Source organism: Lepisosteus oculatus, chromosome 20, assembly GCF_040954835.1.
Source record: "Lepisosteus oculatus isolate fLepOcu1 chromosome 20, fLepOcu1.hap2, whole genome shotgun sequence".
Taxonomy (NCBI): domain Eukaryota; kingdom Metazoa; phylum Chordata; class Actinopteri; order Semionotiformes; family Lepisosteidae; genus Lepisosteus; species Lepisosteus oculatus.
Window position 1 is genome coordinate 971,340 of NC_090715.1, and position 18,674 is coordinate 990,013.

Below are 18,674 nucleotides of genomic sequence, written 5' to 3' on the forward strand. Positions count from 1 at the left end.
GAGGGTCTCTAGCACAGTGTAGTACTGAGGGTCTCTAGCACAGTACAGTACTGAGGGTCTCTAGCACAGTACAGTACTGAGGGTCTCTAGCACAGTACAGTACTGAGAGCCTCTAGCACAGTGCAGTACTGAGGGTCTCTAGCACAGTGCAGTACTGAGGGTCTCTAGCACAGTGCAGTACTGAGAGCTTCTAGCACAATGGGGTACTGAGGATCTCTAGCACAGTGCAGTACTGAGGGTCTCTAGCTCAGTGTAGTATTGAGAGCTTCTAGCACAGTACAGTCAGTACAGTACTGAGAGCTTCTAGCACAGTGCAGTACTGAGGGTCTCTTGCACAGTGCAGTACTGAGAGCTTCTAGCACAGTACAGTACTGAGGGTCTCTAGCACAGTGTAGTACTGAGAGCCTCTAGCACAGTGTAGTACTGAGAGCTTCTAGCACAGTGTAGTACTGAGAGCCTCTAGCACAGTGTAGTACTGAGGGTCTCTAGCACAGTGTAGTATTGAGGGTCTCTAGCACAGTACAGTACTGGGAGCTTCTAGCACAGTGCAGTACTGAGGGTCTCTAGCACAGTGCAGTACTGAGGGTCTCTAGGACAGTACAGTACTGAGAGAGCTTCTAGCACAGTGCAGTACTGAGGGTCTCTAGCACAGTACAGTACTGAGAGCTTCTAGCACAGTGTAGTACTGAGAGCCTCTAGCACAGTGTAGTATTGAGGGTCTCTAGCACAGTACAGTACTGAGGGTCTCTAGCACAGTACAGTACTGAGAGCTTCTAGCACAGTGCAGTACTGAGGGTCTCTAGCACAGTGCAGTACTGAGGGTCTCTAACACAGTGTAGTACTGAGGGTCTCTAGCACAGTACAGTACTGAGAGCTTCTAGTACAGTGTAGTACTGAGAGCCTCTAGCACAGTGTAGTACTGAGAGCTTCTAGCAAAGTGTAGTACTGAGGGTCTCTAGCACAGTGTAGTACTGAGAGCTTCTAGCAAAGTGTAGTACTGAGGGTCTCTAGCACAGTACAGTACTGAGAGAGCCTCTAGCACAGTGCAGTACTGAGGGTCTCTAGCACAGTGTAGTACTGAGGGTCTCTAGCACAGTGAAGTACTGAGGGTCTCTAGCACAGTGCAGTACTGAGGGTCTTTAGCACAGAACAGTACTGAGAGTCTCTAGCGCAGTGCAGTACTGAGGGTCTCTAGCACAGTGTAGTACTGAGGGTCTCTAGCACAGTGCAGTACTGAGGGTCTCTAGCACAGTGTAGTACTGAGGGTCTCTAGCACAGTGTAGTACTGAGAGCCTCTAGCACAGTACAGTACTGAGAGCTTCTAGCACAGTGTAGTACTGAGAGCCTCTAGCACAGTGTAGTACTGAGGGTCTCTAGCACAGTGTAGTACTGAGAGCCTCTAGCACAGTACAGTACTGAGAGCTTCTAGCACAGTGTAGTACTGAGAGCTTCTTGCACAGTTTAGTACTGAGGTTCTCCAGCACAGTGTAGTACTGAGGGCTTCTAGCACAGTGAAGTACTGAGGGTCTCTAGCACAGTGTAGTACTGAGGGTCTCTAGCACAGTACAGTACTGAGAGCTTCTAGCACAGTGTAGTACTGAGAGCCTCTAGCACAGTGTAGTACTGAGAGCTTCTAGCACAGTGCAGTTCTGAGAGCTTCTTGCACAGTTTAGTACTGAGGGTCTCTAGCACAGTGTAGTAGATAGATAGATAATACTTTATTAATCCCGTAGGGAAATTGATGAGAGCTTACAGCACCTGGTATTCCCAGGCGGTCTCCCATCCAGTTACTAACCAGGCCCGTCCCTGCTTAGCTTCCAAGATCAGATGAGATCAGGCGTGCTCAAGGGGGTGTGGCCGTAAGCGAGCGTAGTACTGAGGGTCTCTAGCACAGTACAGTACTGAGAGCTTCTAGCACAGTGCAGTACTGAGGGTCTCTAGCACAGTGTAGTACTGAGGGTCTCTAGCACAGTGTAGTACTGAGGGTCTCTAGCACAGTACAGTACTGAGAGCTTCTAGCACAGTGCAGTACTGAGGGTCTCTAGCACAGTGCAGTACTGAGGGCCTCTAGCACAGTACAGTACTGAGAGTCTCTAGCACAGTGCAGTACTGAGAGCCTCTAGCACAGTGCAGTACTGAGGGTCTCTAGCACAGTACAGTACTGAGAGAGCTTCTAGCACAGTGCAGTACTGAGGGTCTCTAGCACAGTGTAGTACTGAGGGTCTCTAGCACAGTGTAGCACTGAGAGCCTCTAGCACAGTACAGTACTGAGAGCCTCTAGCACAGTGCAGTACTGAGGGTCTCTAGCACAGTGCAGTACTGAGATTCTCTAGCACAGTGCAGTACTGAGGGTCTCTAGCACAGAACAGTACTGAGAGTCTCTAGCGCAGTGCAGTACTGAGGGTCTCTAGCACAGTGCAGTACTGAGAGCCTCTAGCACAGTGTAGTACTGAGAGCTTCTAGCACAGTGAAGTACTGAGGGTCTCTAGCACAGTGTAATACTGAGGGTCTCTAGCACAGCGTAGTACTGAGAGCCTCTAGCACAGTGCAGTACTGAGGGTCTCTAGCACAGTGCAGTACTGAGAGTCTCTTGCACAGTGCAGTACTGAGAGCCTCTAGCACAGTGCAGTACTGAGAGCTTCTAGCACAGTGCAGTACTGAGGGTCTCTTGCACAGTACAGTACTGAGAGTCTCTTGCACAGTGCAGTACTGAGGGTCTCTAGCACAGTGCAGTACTGAGGGTCTCTAGCTCAGTGTAGTACTGAGGGTCTCTAGCACAGTACAGTACTGAGAGCCTCTAGCACAGTACAGTACTGAGAGCTTCTAGCACAGTGTAGTACTGAGAGCCTCTAGCACAGTGTAGTACTGAGAGGTTCTAGCACAGTGTAGTACTGAGAGCCTCTAGCACAGTGCAGTACTGAGGGTCTCTATCACAGTGCAGTACTGAGGGTCTCTAGCACAGTGTAGTACTGATAGCCTCTAGCACAGTGTAGTACTGAGAGCCTCTAGCACAGTGTAGTACTGAGAGCTTCTAGCACAGTGTAGTACTGAGAGTCTCTAGCACAGTGTAGTACTGAGGGTCTCTAGCACAGTGTAGTACTGAGGGTCTCTAGCACAGTGCAGTACTGAGAGCCTCTAGCACAGTGTAGTACTGAGGGTCTCTAGCACAGTGCAGTACTGAGGGTCTCTAGCACAGTGTAGTACTGAGAGCCTCTAGCACAGTGTAGTACTGAGGGTCTCTAGCACAGTACAGTACTGAGAGCCTCTAGCACAGTGCAGTACTGAGAGCTTCTAGCACAGTGTAGTACTGAGAGCTTCTAGCACAGTGTAGTACTGAGAGCCTCTAGCACAGTGCAGTTCTGAGAGCTTCTTGCACAGTTTAGTACTGAGGGTCTCTAGCACAGTGTAGTAGATAGATAGATAATACTTTATTAATCCCGTAGGGAAATTGATGAGAGCTTACAGCACCTGGTATTCTCAGGCGGTCTCCCATCCGGTTACTAACCAGGCCCGTCCCTGCTTAGCTTCCAAGATCAGATGAGATCAGGCGTGCTCAAGGGGGTGTGGCCGTAAGCGAGCGTAGTACTGAGGGTCTCTAGCACAGTACAGTACTGAGAGTGTCTAGCACAGTGCAGTACTGAGGGTCTCTAGCACAATGTAGTACTGAGAGCTTCTAGCACAGTGCAGTACTGAGGGTCTCTAGCACAGTACAGTACTGAGGGTCTCTAGCACAGTGCAGTACTGAGGGTCTCTAGCACAGTGCAGTACTGAGAGCCTCTAGCACAGTGCAGTACTGAGGGTCTCTAGCACAGTGTAGTACTGAGAGCCTCTAGCACAGTGAAGTACTGAGGGTCTCTAGCACAGTGTAGTACTGAGGGTCTCTAGCACAGTACAGTACTGAGGGTCTCTAGCACAGTGTAGTACTGAGAGCCTCTAGCACAGTGCAGTACTGAGAGTCTCTTGCACAGTGCAGTACTGAGAGCTTCTTGCACAGTGCAGTACTGAGGGTCTCTTGCACAGTACAGTACTGAGAGCCTCTAGCACAGTGCAGTACTGAGGGTCTCTAGCACAGTGTAGTACTGAGGGTCTCTAGCACAGTACAGTACTGAGAGTCTCTAGCACAGTGCAGTACTGAGGGTCTCTAGCACAGTGCAGTTCTGAGAGCCTCTAGCACAGTGCAGTACTGAGGGTCTCTAGCACAGTGCAGTACTGAGGGTCTCTAGCACAGTGCAGTACTGAGAGTCTCTTGCACAGTGCTGTACTGAGAGCTTCTTGCACAGTGTAGTACTGAGGGTCTCTAGCACAGCATAGTACTGAGAGCCTCTAGCACAGTGCAGTACTGAGGGTCTCTAGCACAGTGCAGTACTGAGGGTCTCTAGCACAGTACAGTACTGAGGGTCTCTAGCACAGTGCAGTACTGAGAGTCTCTTGCACAGTGCAGTACTGAGGGTCTCTAGCACAGTGCAGTACTGAGAGCTTCTAGCACAGTGCAGTACTGAGGGTCTCTAGCACAGTGCAGTACTGAGGGTCTCTAGCACAGTGTAGTACTGAGAGCCTCTAGCACAGTGTAGTACTGAGAGCTTCTAGCACAGTGTAGTACTGAGAGCCTCTAGCACAGTGTAGTACTGAGGGTCTCTAGCACAGTGTAGTACTGAGGGTCTCTAGCACAGTACAGTACCGAGGGCCTCTAGCACAGTACAGTACCGAGGGTCTCTAGCACAGTGTAGTACTGAGGGTCTCTAGCACAGTACAGTACTGAGGGCCTCTAGCACAGTACAGTACTGAGGGCCTCTAGCACAGTGCAGTACTGAGGGTCTCTAGCACAGTGCAGTACTGAGAGCTTCTAGCACAGTGCAGTACTGAGGGTCTCTAGCACAGTGCAGTACTGAGGGTCTCTAGCACAGTGTAGTACTGAGAGCTTCTAGCACAGTGAAGTACTGAGGGTCTCTAGCACAGTGTAGTACTGAGGGTCTCTAGCACAGCGTAGTACTGAGAGCCTCTAGCACAGTGCAGTACTGAGGGTCTCTAGCACAGTGCAGTACTGAGAGTCTCTTGCACAGTGCAGTACTGAGAGCCTCTAGCACAGTGCAGTACTGAGAGCTTCTAGCACAGTGCAGTACTGAGGGTCTCTTGCACAGTACAGTACTGAGAGTCTCTTGCACAGTGCAGTACTGAGGGTCTCTAGCACAGTGCAGTACTGAGGGTCTCTAGCTCAGTGTAGTACTGAGGGTCTCTAGCACAGTACAGTACTGAGAGCCTCTAGCACAGTACAGTACTGAGAGCTTCTAGCACAGTGTAGTACTGAGAGCCTCTAGCACAGTGTAGTACTGAGAGGTTCTAGCACAGTGTAGTACTGAGAGCCTCTAGCACAGTGCAGTACTGAGGGTCTCTATCACAGTGCAGTACTGAGGGTCTCTAGCACAGTGTAGTACTGATAGCCTCTAGCACAGTGTAGTACTGAGAGCCTCTAGCACAGTGTAGTACTGAGAGCTTCTAGCACAGTGTAGTACTGAGAGTCTCTAGCACAGTGTAGTACTGAGGGTCTCTAGCACAGTGTAGTACTGAGGGTCTCTAGCACAGTACAGTACTGAGAGCCTCTAGCACAGTGTAGTACTGAGAGCCTCTAGCACAGTGTAGTACTGAGGGTCTCTAGCACAGTGCAGTACTGAGGGTCTCTAGCACAGTGTAGTACTGAGAGCTTCTAGCACAGTGTAGTACTGAGAGCTTCTAGCACAGTGTAGTACTGAGAGCCTCTAGCACAGTGCAGTTCTGAGAGCTTCTTGCACAGTTTAGTACTGAGGGTCTCTAGCACAGTGTAGTAGATAGATAGATAATACTTTATTAATCCCGTAGGGAAATTGATGAGAGCTTACAGCACCTGGTATTCTCAGGCGGTCTCCCATCCGGTTACTAACCAGGCCCGTCCCTGCTTAGCTTCCAAGATCAGATGAGATCAGGCGTGCTCAAGGGGGTGTGGCCGTAAGCGAGCGTAGTACTGAGGGTCTCTAGCACAGTACAGTACTGAGAGTTTCTAGCACAGTGCAGTACTGAGGGTCTCTAGCACAATGTAGTACTGAGAGCTTCTAGCACAGTGCAGTACTGAGGGTCTCTAGCACAGTACAGTACTGAGGGTCTCTAGCACAGTGCAGTACTGAGGGTCTCTAGCACAGTGCAGTACTGAGAGCCTCTAGCACAGTGCAGTACTGAGGGTCTCTAGCACAGTGTAGTACTGAGAGCCTCTAGCACAGTGAAGTACTGAGGGTCTCTAGCACAGTGTAGTACTGAGGGTCTCTAGCACAGTACAGTACTGAGGGTCTCTAGCACAGTGTAGTACTGAGAGCCTCTAGCACAGTGCAGTACTGAGAGTCTCTTGCACAGTGCAGTACTGAGAGCTTCTTGCACAGTGCAGTACTGAGGGTCTCTTGCACAGTACAGTACTGAGAGCCTCTAGCACAGTGCAGTACTGAGGGTCTCTAGCACAGTGTAGTACTGAGGGTCTCTAGCACAGTACAGTACTGAGAGTCTCTAGCACAGTGCAGTACTGAGGGTCTCTAGCACAGTGCAGTTCTGAGAGCCTCTAGCACAGTGCAGTACTGAGGGTCTCTAGCACAGTGCAGTACTGAGGGTCTCTAGCACAGTGCAGTACTGAGAGTCTCTTGCACAGTGCTGTACTGAGAGCTTCTTGCACAGTGTAGTACTGAGGGTCTCTAGCACAGCATAGTACTGAGAGCCTCTAGCACAGTGCAGTACTGAGGGTCTCTAGCACAGTGCAGTACTGAGGGTCTCTAGCACAGTACAGTACTGAGGGTCTCTAGCACAGTGCAGTACTGAGAGTCTCTTGCACAGTGCAGTACTGAGGGTCTCTAGCACAGTGCAGTACTGAGAGCTTCTAGCACAGTGCAGTACTGAGGGTCTCTAGCACAGTGCAGTACTGAGGGTCTCTAGCACAGTGTAGTACTGAGAGCCTCTAGCACAGTGTAGTACTGAGAGCTTCTAGCACAGTGTAGTACTGAGAGCCTCTAGCACAGTGTAGTACTGAGGGTCTCTAGCACAGTGTAGTACTGAGGGTCTCTAGCACAGTACAGTACCGAGGGCCTCTAGCACAGTACAGTACCGAGGGTCTCTAGCACAGTGTAGTACTGAGGGTCTCTAGCACAGTACAGTACTGAGGGCCTCTAGCACAGTACAGTACTGAGGGCCTCTAGCACAGTGCAGTACTGAGGGTCTCTAGCACAGTGCAGTACTGAGAGCTTCTAGCACAGTGCAGTACTGAGGGTCTCTAGCACAGTGCAGTACTGAGGGTCTCTAGCACAGTGTAGTACTGAGAGCTTCTAGCACAGTGTAGTACTGAGAGCCTCTAGCACAGTGTAGTACTGAGGGTCTCTAGCACAGTGTAGTACTGAGGGTCTCTAGCACAGTACAGTACTGAGGGCCTCTAGCACAGTGCAGTACTGAGGGTCTCTAGCACAGAACAGTACTGAGAGTCTCTAGCGCAGTGCAGTACTGAGGGTCTCTAGCACAGTGTAGTACTGAGGGTCTCTAGCACAGTGCAGTACTGAGGGTCTCTAGCACAGTGTAGTACTGAGGGTCTCTAGCACAGTGTAGTACTGAGAGCCTCTAGCACAGTACAGTACTGAGAGCTTCTAGCACAGTGTAGTACTGAGAGCCTCTAGCACAGTGTAGTACTGAGGGTCTCTAGCACAGTGTAGTACTGAGAGCCTCTAGCACAGTACAGTACTGAGAGCTTCTAGCACAGTGTAGTACTGAGAGCCTCTAGCACAGTGTAGTACTGAGAGCTTCTAGCACAGTGCAGTTCTGAGAGCTTCTTGCACAGTTTAGTACTGAGGGTCTCTAGCACAGTGTAGTAGATAGATAGATAATACTTTATTAATCCCGTAGGGAAATTGATGAGAGCTTACAGCACCTGGTATTCCCAGGCGGTCTCCCATCCAGTTACTAACCAGGCCCGTCCCTGCTTAGCTTCCAAGATCAGATGAGATCAGGCGTGCTCAAGGGGGTGTGGCCGTAAGCGAGCGTAGTACTGAGGGTCTCTAGCACAGTACAGTATTGAGAGCTTCTAGCACAGTGCAGTACTGAGGGTCTCTAGCACAGTGTAGTACTGAGAGCTTCTAGCACAGTGCAGTACTGAGGGTCTCTAGCACAGTACAGTACTGAGGGTCTCTAGCACAGTGCAGTACTGAGGGTCTCTAGCACAGTGTAGTACTGAGAGCTTCTAGCACAGTGCAGTACTGAGGGTCTCTAGCACAGTACAGTACTGAGAGCTTCTAGCACAGTGCAGTACTGAGGGTCTCTAGCACAGTACAGTACTGAGAGCTTCTAGCACAGTACAGTACTGAGGGTCTCTAGCACAGTGTAGTACTGAGGGTCTCTAGCACAGTGTAGCACTGAGAGCCTCTAGCACAGTACAGTACTGAGAGCCTCTAGCACAGTGCAGTACTGAGGGTCTCTAGCACAGTGTAGTACTGAGAGCCTCTAGCACAATGCAGTACTGAGGGTCTCTAGCACAGTGCAGTACTGAGGGTCTCTAGCACAGTGCAGTACTGAGAGTCTCTAGCATAGTGTAGTACTGAGAGCCTCTTGCACAGTACAGTACTGAGAGCTTCTAGCACAATGGAGTACTGAGGATCTCTAGCACAGTGTGGTACTGAGAGCCTCTAGCACAGTGCAGTACTGAGAGGACAGCTCACATGTGTGTCAGCGTTAATGAAACCCAGCTGCCTGTCCGAACAGAGAGACAAAATCCTTTAATTCTCAGTGCAGATGAAAAAATCTCAGTGTCGCATGGTGATCCAATGGCTACTCGCCTCTTCCCCTGATAGTGTGAATTGATTTTTAGGGTGCTGAGGATTTTGCTTATTGAAGAGAGCAAAGTCTGAGAGCTGACATCAGAGGGGCTGAGCCCCTGGAGGTCACAGGTGAAGTTCCCTTGTTCCCCACCAGCACAGAGGACACAGGATTCCTAGTACTGTAGCTCACTTTAGATACCATGTATATAGTGCAATTTTCATATACAGTATTTATACTTTATACATAATATGCTCCAAAAGTCAACAACATTACTGTCTCAGGCAGTTCAAAATTTCCACTTCACTGACTTCTAGCTGGTAAACATCTGGAAGTTTACTCTGTGGCTTTAAGTCTAATGACTTGCAAAAAAGAACTAAAGAATGAATGACATTTCATACATTTGTACCTTTAAGAAATGGAACCAGGACAAAGAATACTCTTTTAGAATAGAATACTATTTTGGAAGCAATGAGACAGATTTATGCCTTCAGTGCTACATTGATTCATCTGTCTCCTGCAAGTCTCTTAGTTGGTTACACTGCATCTGCTTTTATTTTATGCGGAAAGTATCAAAATAAAGATACTCTGCTTCCATTTAAAAATGAAAAAAATCTTTTGAAAGAAACAGTGGCTCAAGCAGCCAAGTTCTCACAAGAATTATGAAAGTGAACTCAACAGCAACCCCACTTCATCCAGAACCCTGTTCCAGAACTGTTCAATCTGCAGCAGCAACATTATTATTCTGCTGGGCTAGAACAAACTGATACACTACTGCCTCATACATCTGAAAATAAAACATTAGAGGTTATTATCCTTCAAAATCCTGGTGACAAAACACAGAAACATCAATCTCACATAGAAACTCTGCATAAAACTCAATGCAGAATCAATCTACAGTGTTTCCAAGGAAAAAGTCACACGAGTACAACATCAGATTAGAACATAAATTCAAACACAGACAGAGAAACAGTCTGCAACACTGAAGGAAAGTGCAACAGTGGAGCTGCAGATCACGCAGGGTCCTGACAGAAATGGGCCAGACTGACTGGACGTGGTGTGACCTCAGAAGCTCACAGGAACTCTTCTGCACCTCACAAGACTGAACCCTGACCCCAGCCTGGGGACACTGAGGGTTGTGGGTAGGGGCACTTTATAATAAACTGTAAGAGCAAGCAATCTTTCATTTAGCAAGAAAAAAGTCCCCTGGTGCCTTGAGTGGGCAACAGAACATCAGCTCTGCTGTTATCACATCCCCACCTGCCGTTCTCCACTTATACATGTTAGACTCCCAAAATTAGAGGTGCCCAACCCCAGGTCCTCCAGGACCAGCTTGCACCAGGTTTTAAAGGTCTCTCGAAATTAGAGGGTGCAGTTAGATAATTCAGCCTTAAGGAGGATGAGAATACTTCTGGTCCTTCAGGGCTGGAGCTGTGCAACCTTCTATAAAACTGTCTAACACAAGACGCAGATCAGGCTCATTCATACTGTGGCCCTTCCAGCCCTTCCAATCCACTCCATTCCAGAATATTTCTACAACCAGCTCCTTAACTGTCAATTTAGCAATCTGGGTGCTGGTTGCATCACAATTCTGGAATAGAGCGGATTGGAAGGACTGCAAGATGAGTAGCTCTAACACCAGTAACAATATGACATTAGCATTTTAAAAATAAATAACATTGTTAAACAGTTATGTCATTGTTACAGCAGAAGAAATCCTCTTTTGATATTCATTGATAAATCACAAAAGGAGTGAAAGAACTCCCTTTAAAAAATACAAATGGTTTCTACTGAAATGTAAAGAGAACAAAGCAAGGGTGTAGAATGAAGGTAACACAACTCACTGTGGTCTCGTCTTCATGCAGCACCTGATCGTAGCCACTGAGAGCCACGCAGAAGATGATGGCTGTCACGTCCTCGAAACAGTGGATCCACTTCTTCCTTTCTGACCTCTGACCTCCCACATCAAACAGCCTGTCAGGGACACCACAGTGCACTGAACTCCACAGCCATAGTGCCCCTCCCCGAAGAGCTTCCTCTGATATACCATTAAAGAGCACATGGACAAGAGCAAAGATACCACACACATGTACCCAGTGACCTGTGCTGCATGTAGCAGCCCTGTCAGCTGCACTAGACTGCACCCAGGAAGCCACATAGGAATTCATTTGGATTTGGAACAAGCTTCTTTAGGGCAATACAGACAGCTCTACTTAGCAAGTAACCTTGCAGCCTGCAGAGCCCCAGAATCTTACTCCTAAGAAAGATGCACAGTGAAGTGTTGAAGAGGCTGGCAGAAGGGCGCCCTCTAGTGTTGCGCGACTGAGATGAAACAGCCTAGTGTGGGTGGAGCACAAAGGCTGTCGCAGCTCTCCAGCTCTGGCTGCTATTCTGCAGCACCTTCAACCTAATAATAATAGTGATGATCAAATCTTCATCCCAATGATTCCTGCTCCTGCGGGACAGTACCCCAGGGGTCTCTGCTGGCCAAGCGGTCAGCACCTCAATTTAACATTTGACTTCCACAGACCAGAAGATCACCCATCTGACTGTGCCTCAAAGATGGCTCACAACTCGGAAGCTTACCTACAGAAATGAAAGAAACAGCTCGCATAAAGCTGCTGATTTAAGAGTCCGTCATCAGGCCACTAGATTTACAACATATTGAAATTTCATGTTGCTCAATACAGAGAACAGCTCGTTCTCTAGCATGTGTGAGAACAGGGCCCCCATTCCAACCAAACTCTGTGAAACTGTGAAAAAGGGGCGAAGGAGGTGGTCTGACAATGCATCACATGATCTGATGGAACAATAGGAGTTTTGTCTGTCAGGAAACTGTAAATTCGCTGTCAAGATTTCGATCCTTACAGAACATGAGAATTTCTAAATACTGAACACATAAAAAACACGCCTCTATAAATAAAGCAGGTGTATCAGTTAAACTCTCACAGCTTTACATAATGCCTAAGTGCTTCATTATACAGAATGCTGCACTTCAGAAGAGCTAATTTGACATGTCCTCTGCCGAGGAAGAGGTATGAAACACAGTTCGTAAGAAAGAGTCTCCAGTGCGCTGATGAGGACCCGGGCTCACAGGCCACTGCCTGGAGGCCCTGCTCCCTCCCTCTGAAGGGGCTGAGAAGAGGGACTGACCTGAAGTGCAGGTTTTTGAAGGTGAAGTGGGTCTCTACAATGCCAGTCGTCTTGACTCGGGTTCTCAGGATGTCCTGCTCTGTGGGCTCGTAATCCGGGGCGCCGATCCGGTCTAGGCTGTCCAGGTAGCTGGAGGGAGAAGCAGACAGAGTTTACATACAAGTCAATGTCCCAGGCAGTCAGGAAAAGCCGGTCAGCTCTGGAGTCCTCATGGGTTCAGAGTCTCTCCGCTGCCTGGGGAGTTTAGTGTTTTAGTACCGATGCTGATGGCCGTTTGATTTGTTTCTAGGAGGGACCGAGAGAAGTGGTTCTTGAGGATAATGACAAACTTATGGGAGATCATCTGCTGCTGTCTCTGCACTGGGCGAGGGCCTCACAGAATTGAACTGGAGGGGAGTCTGTGCAGCAGCATCATTAAAGATTTTTTATTCTAACAGCCAACATGACAGGGATACATTTAAACAGGGATACATTTACTTTTAAAACCTTGCAGTCAGTACTAAAGCATCCTGACTGGAACGGTTGCCTGTCCTAGTGGAAGAGGTGCAGGAACGCCCCTCTCACTTGGAGCGGAGGCAGTGGAGGCACGATGGGCTTCACACTTTTAGCACACAAATACAGCAATTTAAACCAGCACAGCATAGCAATGATGACTTTACTGTGCAGGAAGTTGTGTTAACAACTGTATGCTGGGTTTGTAAGACAAGCAGTACATCAGAAAGCACAGCTGCACATGGACGAATTCCTGCAGGCTTGTAGGATACTCAGGAAGAAATGCTATCAGGCCAGTTCCAGGGGGCTGTACTGCTTCAGTATTGCCCTTCAGCTCGATTAAAACAGTCTGATCTGCACAGCACTGGACTCAGCCTCCTCTAGGGGCAGGTGACCTGGCCACACTGAAGCTTTCATGTACAGCTTATTTCCAGAGAGAACAGTCTCCACACTGCACTGTCTATCTGGACTTTATCTAAAGAATCACCTAATGACACATGGATTCCTGTAACTAAAACCCCTCGCTTTGGCAATCTGACTGCAGTTTTACAAGACTTGGTTGAAGCGCTGGTCAGCTGCAGCCCAGTGTCCAGGAAGCAGGAGTGTGCCAGCAGCCTGCAGAGTCAGTGGAAGAATGTGGCTGGGTGGCAAATGCTCATGTTTTGTTTATAAGCAAACAGCTACTGTTGCAGTAACAGCATCAATGCAAATGTGAGCCATCTCATTTTGTTACAAATTTGCATTTAAATGCCTTGAAGAGTAGACAGGAGGTTGACGGCTTGAGCACTCTGCCTCACAAACACGGAAAAGGCTCCCTGGAAAAAGGAGCCAACAGAAACATCCATAAATAGTAAATCTGTACGTTTGTGTCTGTGTAGGTTTCTTAAGTCAGAATACCATTATGCTTAGGAAACTTCTATAGAGTTTAAACATGTGTTCTTCTATAAACCACCTTTTTAAATACATATGTTAATGCAGAAATCGCTGTGGCTGGTTCGCTGCTTTTAGTCAGGAGAGAATCGTTTGCCAGCTCTGTTTGTGTCCATGAGGAGATGGGACTCCAGCTCTCCTGATCTTAGCTCAGATCAGGGAGGAGTAACTGGAGCAGGAGCGACTGACTCCCCACCACAGGTGTGCTGGGATACAGGATGAAGCCATTTCTGAAAAAATAAAAGAGGTGGAGGGGGCGCAGTGTGGTTGGTGGAGGGAGCTGGTGTGGACTGGAGTCTCTGATATGTCACAAAACTTGCAAGACAAGATGCCACTTCTCCTGTCTGTCCTGCTTGGTCATTAGTAGATAATAGATGTCAGGACTTCATCCAGCCATTTCCAGAAGTTTTCAACAACAAGGCTGGGCAGCTTGTTTCATGCTCCCACCACCATTTGTGTAGAGACGTGCCTCCTAATCTCAGTTTTCATTCCGCTTCCACATTTCCCTTCCTTGGGGCACTCCAATGCTCATTCTGCTGGAAAGCGTCTCCAGGAGAACCAGTGGGCCGAGGAACAAGCTCTGCTTGTGGAGGGATGGGTTTAGATTCTCCACTGCTGGGGCAGCTCCACAGACAGGCTGTGTGTAGCCCACGGGGAAATGCAGCATAAATACCTGTTTATTAAAGTGACAGCTCTGAATTCTTTCTCATCATCTGTCTCACTGGAACGTGGCACAAAATACTCACTAAGCCCCAACAAACATACTGTATATAACATCATCTAGTACAACATGATAAAGACGGTAGTGCACATTTTCTAAAACGGTAAGGATACATCAGTGGCCACTGTCCAGAGCCGATGGTCCTCCAAAGGAACTAGTCCAGAGACAGTTGTGGTCTGGTTTGGGCAAGGAGTCTGCAGCAGAGGCCATTGCCACACTGTCGGGTGTTACAGTGGTGCAGGCTGGGAAGGGGCTTTGTTTTGGACACTCCCAGAAAGCACTGCAGGAGCTGCCAGAGCACACCCCAGGGTACCACACACTTCCTTAATGAAAAGTCACCTTTAACCTTTAACCTTTGACTCAGATCTAGACCTTGAACAAAAAATCTTCACACAGTCACTCAGAACAGGGGTAACACTCGACTGGAAAATTGCTTATGTAGATCTCATCCATATAAGTGTACCACAAAACGGAGCCAAGCAGTTACAGACCTGGAAAGAGAAGGTATTAATCAAAATGTTCCCATTTAAGAATGCAAGAGCTCAGTCAGCCTCTGTTTTCACTATCCTCTGTGTATGTATTTGTAGCTTTAAGAACTCTAAAATTCGAAAAATGCACAGTTAATGTTTTTTTAGCCTCCAACCTACAATGCCTGTGTGTTTCTAAAGAATGGTCTGCACATCAGAGTTGTCTGATCAGCCATGCGCCCTTGTTCACCCAAGCCCCTCAGAAAGCCAGCAATGGGGTCAGAATGTCCCACTGCCTCCTGCCTCGCTCAGTCCCCAGGGACCAGGCTCACGAAGCCCTCTCTCCTGTCCCCAGCTGGGCAGGCAGCCAGCGGGATCATTTCATTCTTCTGCCCCATTTTTCACCGAGCTTTTCGGCTAGCGTCTCCGCAGCGCAGCCATCGGTCCCGGAGTGCTGCCGTCCCCTGGCGTCTTTTTTTGAGCTTGCAGCCGGACGCTGCCCCCTCCATCCCCACGGCTGAGCGCGAGCAGCCCGGCGGGCCAGCGGCGCAGGGCAGAGAGAGAGGGCCCCCACGCCTCGCCCTGCTGCTGGCTTCAGGACGCCGACGTCCTCCTGCGCTCGCTGCTCAGAGCTCCTCTGGCTAGCATCTGTCAGGAAGGAGCTTCAGAACCTGCAGCCAAACCCCTCGCTCCAGCCTGGGAGCGCCTGTGGCAGTCAGGTAGAGTAGCTGGCTCTTTCAGAGTTTGGTATGAAATCCCTCTAATCCAGTGCTGAGAATGCAGACGAGAGGAGTATATTTGGGCCCACCTAGCTTGTTTCTTCACCTGCCTCCTTGTTATTCTGTTCCTTCTTCCAAAACCAAAACCAGAACCAAAAGGGTTTGACATCAGAATCTCAAACAGGAAACAGCGATGCGAAAGCTCCTTTGCCCACCTCCAGACCAGGCACTGTGATTGGCTGGGAGCTGAAAGCGTGATTCTGGGAGACAGGTTGCAGTCTGGAGGTTGGACATCAGAGCGATCAGAGCTTCATTCCAGGTGATGGCTCACATATTGCCGAGTTCATCTCAACAAGTCGCCCACCAGGAAAACATGACAACCTGTTACCCTCCTTGGTTGGAACAGTGGGCTTGAGGCACAAAGCTGGGAGAAAAGCCAGTCGCTGTTTTTTTTTTCCTGAAATCACATCCATCCCAGCTGCCATTTAAAGCACAAATGAAACTTTGCCCAGCTGTATGGCACAGTCATCTCATAGGGACAAAGGCTGACACAAATAAGCAATGACATCAGACCCTAAAATAATGTTTTCATGACTAAAACTGTTGGGAGGGAGTGAGAGACTTTCTCTTTTTCATTTGAAAGCTGGCATCAACAGAATATTCAAATTAGTTTCTTATTGCAGTTTTAGAAAACCATGTACCTTCCTTCTTAATGGAAAATTGTCCTGTTTCAGATAACATTAGTCATTTGTACTTTGCATGAAGTGATGGGTGATCACAGGGTGTTAGCTGTGCCACTGTGCCACTGTACCACTCCGTCAAACCTGTAGACTTGACACGACCATCTGACCATATGCCCATATGACCGTACAAGAGTGTGGCTATGTAACCATGTGACTGCGCCCCACCCCTGTTCCCCTTCCTCTGCCCTCCCCAACAGCAGGGGCACAGAGGGGCATGTGAGAATGGAGAAGCCCCTTCTTCACACAAAGAGTAATGGGAGAACAAATTCACAGATCATACTGTGAAGGCTGGTCCTGCAGAATACTGGCAAGAGCACCATTTCATTTTGAAGAGAAGAGCGGTTAGAAATGTGATCCTATCTCAGCTCTGAAGCTAATGTGTGTTGTTAGCAACTGCAAGTAACGTGGCCCACATGAAGGAGAAACCTTAACGAGATTCCCCAGGTCAATAATAGCACAGGCCTTCAGCGGCTCCCAGGCCTGTCCGGCCCCCTCCGTACCCTGCGGTACAGGGCTGAGCTAAGAGGCCTGGCAGCAGGCTGGCAGAGTGGGACTCACTATTTGGCAGAGTCGTTGAGCTGGTATTCGCGGGAGCGGTTGAAGCACTCCTGGATCCCGGAGTCGGCCCACAGCCGCATCATGGCGGTCAGCAGCTCGGGGGAGTACGGCTCGGTGTCCTCCATGCGGCTCACCACGTCACACACCATCTTGGCGTCGGCCTGCGGAGACAGGAAGTCAGAGGTCAGAGCGCAGCGAGCTACGGAGAGCGAGCGATACAGATCATGGCCGCGCCTGGAGAGAAATGCGGTTTCTTCCACGCACCATGCTGTGCGTGTCACAGCTACTGAAAGTGAGCTCAGACATCCACTTCTGCCAAGAGCTGGCGTGAGCCCGCGCAGTGGCAGAGCGCCACCTGCAGGACAGGAGCTCTTCCGCTGTGTGTCAAAGCGGAAGAGAAACAGCAGAGAGCCCTGGAGATCACACGGCACAGGCTTAGGAGCAAAGGGGCGTTTGTAACAGACAGAGACAAAACCATTGCCTGGTGCAGCACTGTCCTCCATCATTAACTGCTGAACCCACTCGTTTGTGCAAAGCAGATTTCTCTGTTTCGCAACCAAAATAAACTTGGTATATTTTACAGTAACGCCAAGCATGACAACCTGTGAACAAAGAATTCTGAAAAAAATATTTCTCTTCAGGTTTTTCCACTGAGTTTCAGCAGTACAGCAGACGAATGGTTACATCCCACAATCCTACTGGAATAACAGGGATTAGGGATGTGGGACCTGTGGCCCAGCCTTGGGCAAGTGAGGTACATTGAATACCAGGCCCTGGTTTTCCAGGAGTACAGATTAGACCTGGAGTTTTATCAGTGTGCACACCAGCTTCATGCTTAAATATGAGATCGGAGACTGGAAAGTCAGACACAGCCTGGTTAACCAGAATTCAAATATGAAAACGTTTTTCAAATCCATGCCACTGCCCTGAGCACACCTGAATTATTTCTGTAGAAACTTTCTACATGCTGAGCTGTATACACACATTTAAAATGTAAAACAGATACGTTTTTTTCCTCTCCCATGAATACTTTGTATTGCGTGAGTGATGAAGGAAAAACTGTGATGATCTGGAACATGGTGAGAGCTGTTGATAAGACTGACTCCTGGACCTGCTCTCTGCACGGATTCTAAACACACAGGTGGACATCACCCCAAACCTTCAACCTCCTGTCTCCACTGGCAGAAAACCAGTGTCGAGCCCTCATCACAGCCCTTTGAAGGGACGCCATGGAAAAGTGTGCTACAAATGTAATGTTGCCGTCCTATAGGTCAGCATGTGCAGTGTTTCCTCTCTTTCACAGAGGAATAGGGGAGCACAAGACAGAGACAGTAACATCACACATCCCAGTCCGACACCCCTCTGGTGCCTCTCTCTGCAGCTACAGGAGAGCTGCTTGTAATGGGTGTTGAAAAGGTGAGGCAGGACCCCAAGGGGTAGAGGGGTGGAAAGTCCTAAAAACCAGGATTTCACACACATTTCATGAATATTAATAATAATTCCTTACACTTATATAGTGCTTTTCTGGACACTCCACTCAAATCACTTTACAGGTAATGAGGACTCCCCTCCACCACCACCAATGTGCAGCATCCACCTGGATGATGCGACAGCAGCCATAGTGCACCAGAACACTCACCACACACCAGCTATCAGTGGGGAGGAGAGCAGAGTGATTGAGCCAGTTCAGAGATGGGGATTATCAAAAGGCCATGACTGGTAAAGGTCAGAGGGAAATTTGGCCAGGATGCCAGGGTAACATACTGTACCTACTCGTTTCCAGAAACTCCCTGGGAGTTTTAATGACCACAGAGAGTCAGGACCTTGGTTTTATGTCTCATCCGAAGGACGGTGCCTATTTACAGTATAGTGTCCCCGTCATTATACTGGGGCATTAAGGCCCACACAGACTGCAGAGTAAGCGCCCCCTACTGGCCCCACTGACACCTCTTCCAGCAGCAGCCTTAGTCTTTCACAGGAAGTCTCCCATCCAGGTACTGGCCAGGCTCACACCTGCTGACCTTGTGATTTGCAGTATGATATGGTTGTTGGCTATTAAAAAGTTAGACATGAACTGCAAAAAAAC

The 18,674-nt window shown here is 48.8% G+C and overlaps 1 protein-coding gene and 4 pseudogenes across 2 annotated transcripts in view; all 5 read right to left on the bottom strand.

Moving 5' to 3' along the window:
* Positions 1–18,674, bottom strand: part of gnao1a (guanine nucleotide binding protein (G protein), alpha activating activity polypeptide O, a) — a 102,972-nt gene that overhangs the window by 13,853 nt on the left and 70,445 nt on the right. For both annotated transcript variants that reach the window (XM_006641425.3, XM_006641423.3), the window contains exons 4-6: positions 16,589–16,749; positions 11,959–12,087; positions 10,650–10,779 (exon numbers count right to left, since the gene is read on the bottom strand). In XM_006641425.3, the coding sequence (XP_006641488.1) occupies positions 10,650–10,779; positions 11,959–12,087; positions 16,589–16,749 (420 nt within the window). The remainder of the gene's footprint in view (positions 1–10,649; positions 10,780–11,958; positions 12,088–16,588; positions 16,750–18,674) is intronic.
* LOC138224386 (5S ribosomal RNA) lies at positions 1,747–1,865 on the bottom strand (annotated as a pseudogene).
* On the bottom strand, positions 3,457–3,575 carry LOC138224393 (5S ribosomal RNA; annotated as a pseudogene).
* LOC138224394 (5S ribosomal RNA) lies at positions 5,867–5,985 on the bottom strand (annotated as a pseudogene).
* LOC138224392 (5S ribosomal RNA) lies at positions 7,913–8,031 on the bottom strand (annotated as a pseudogene).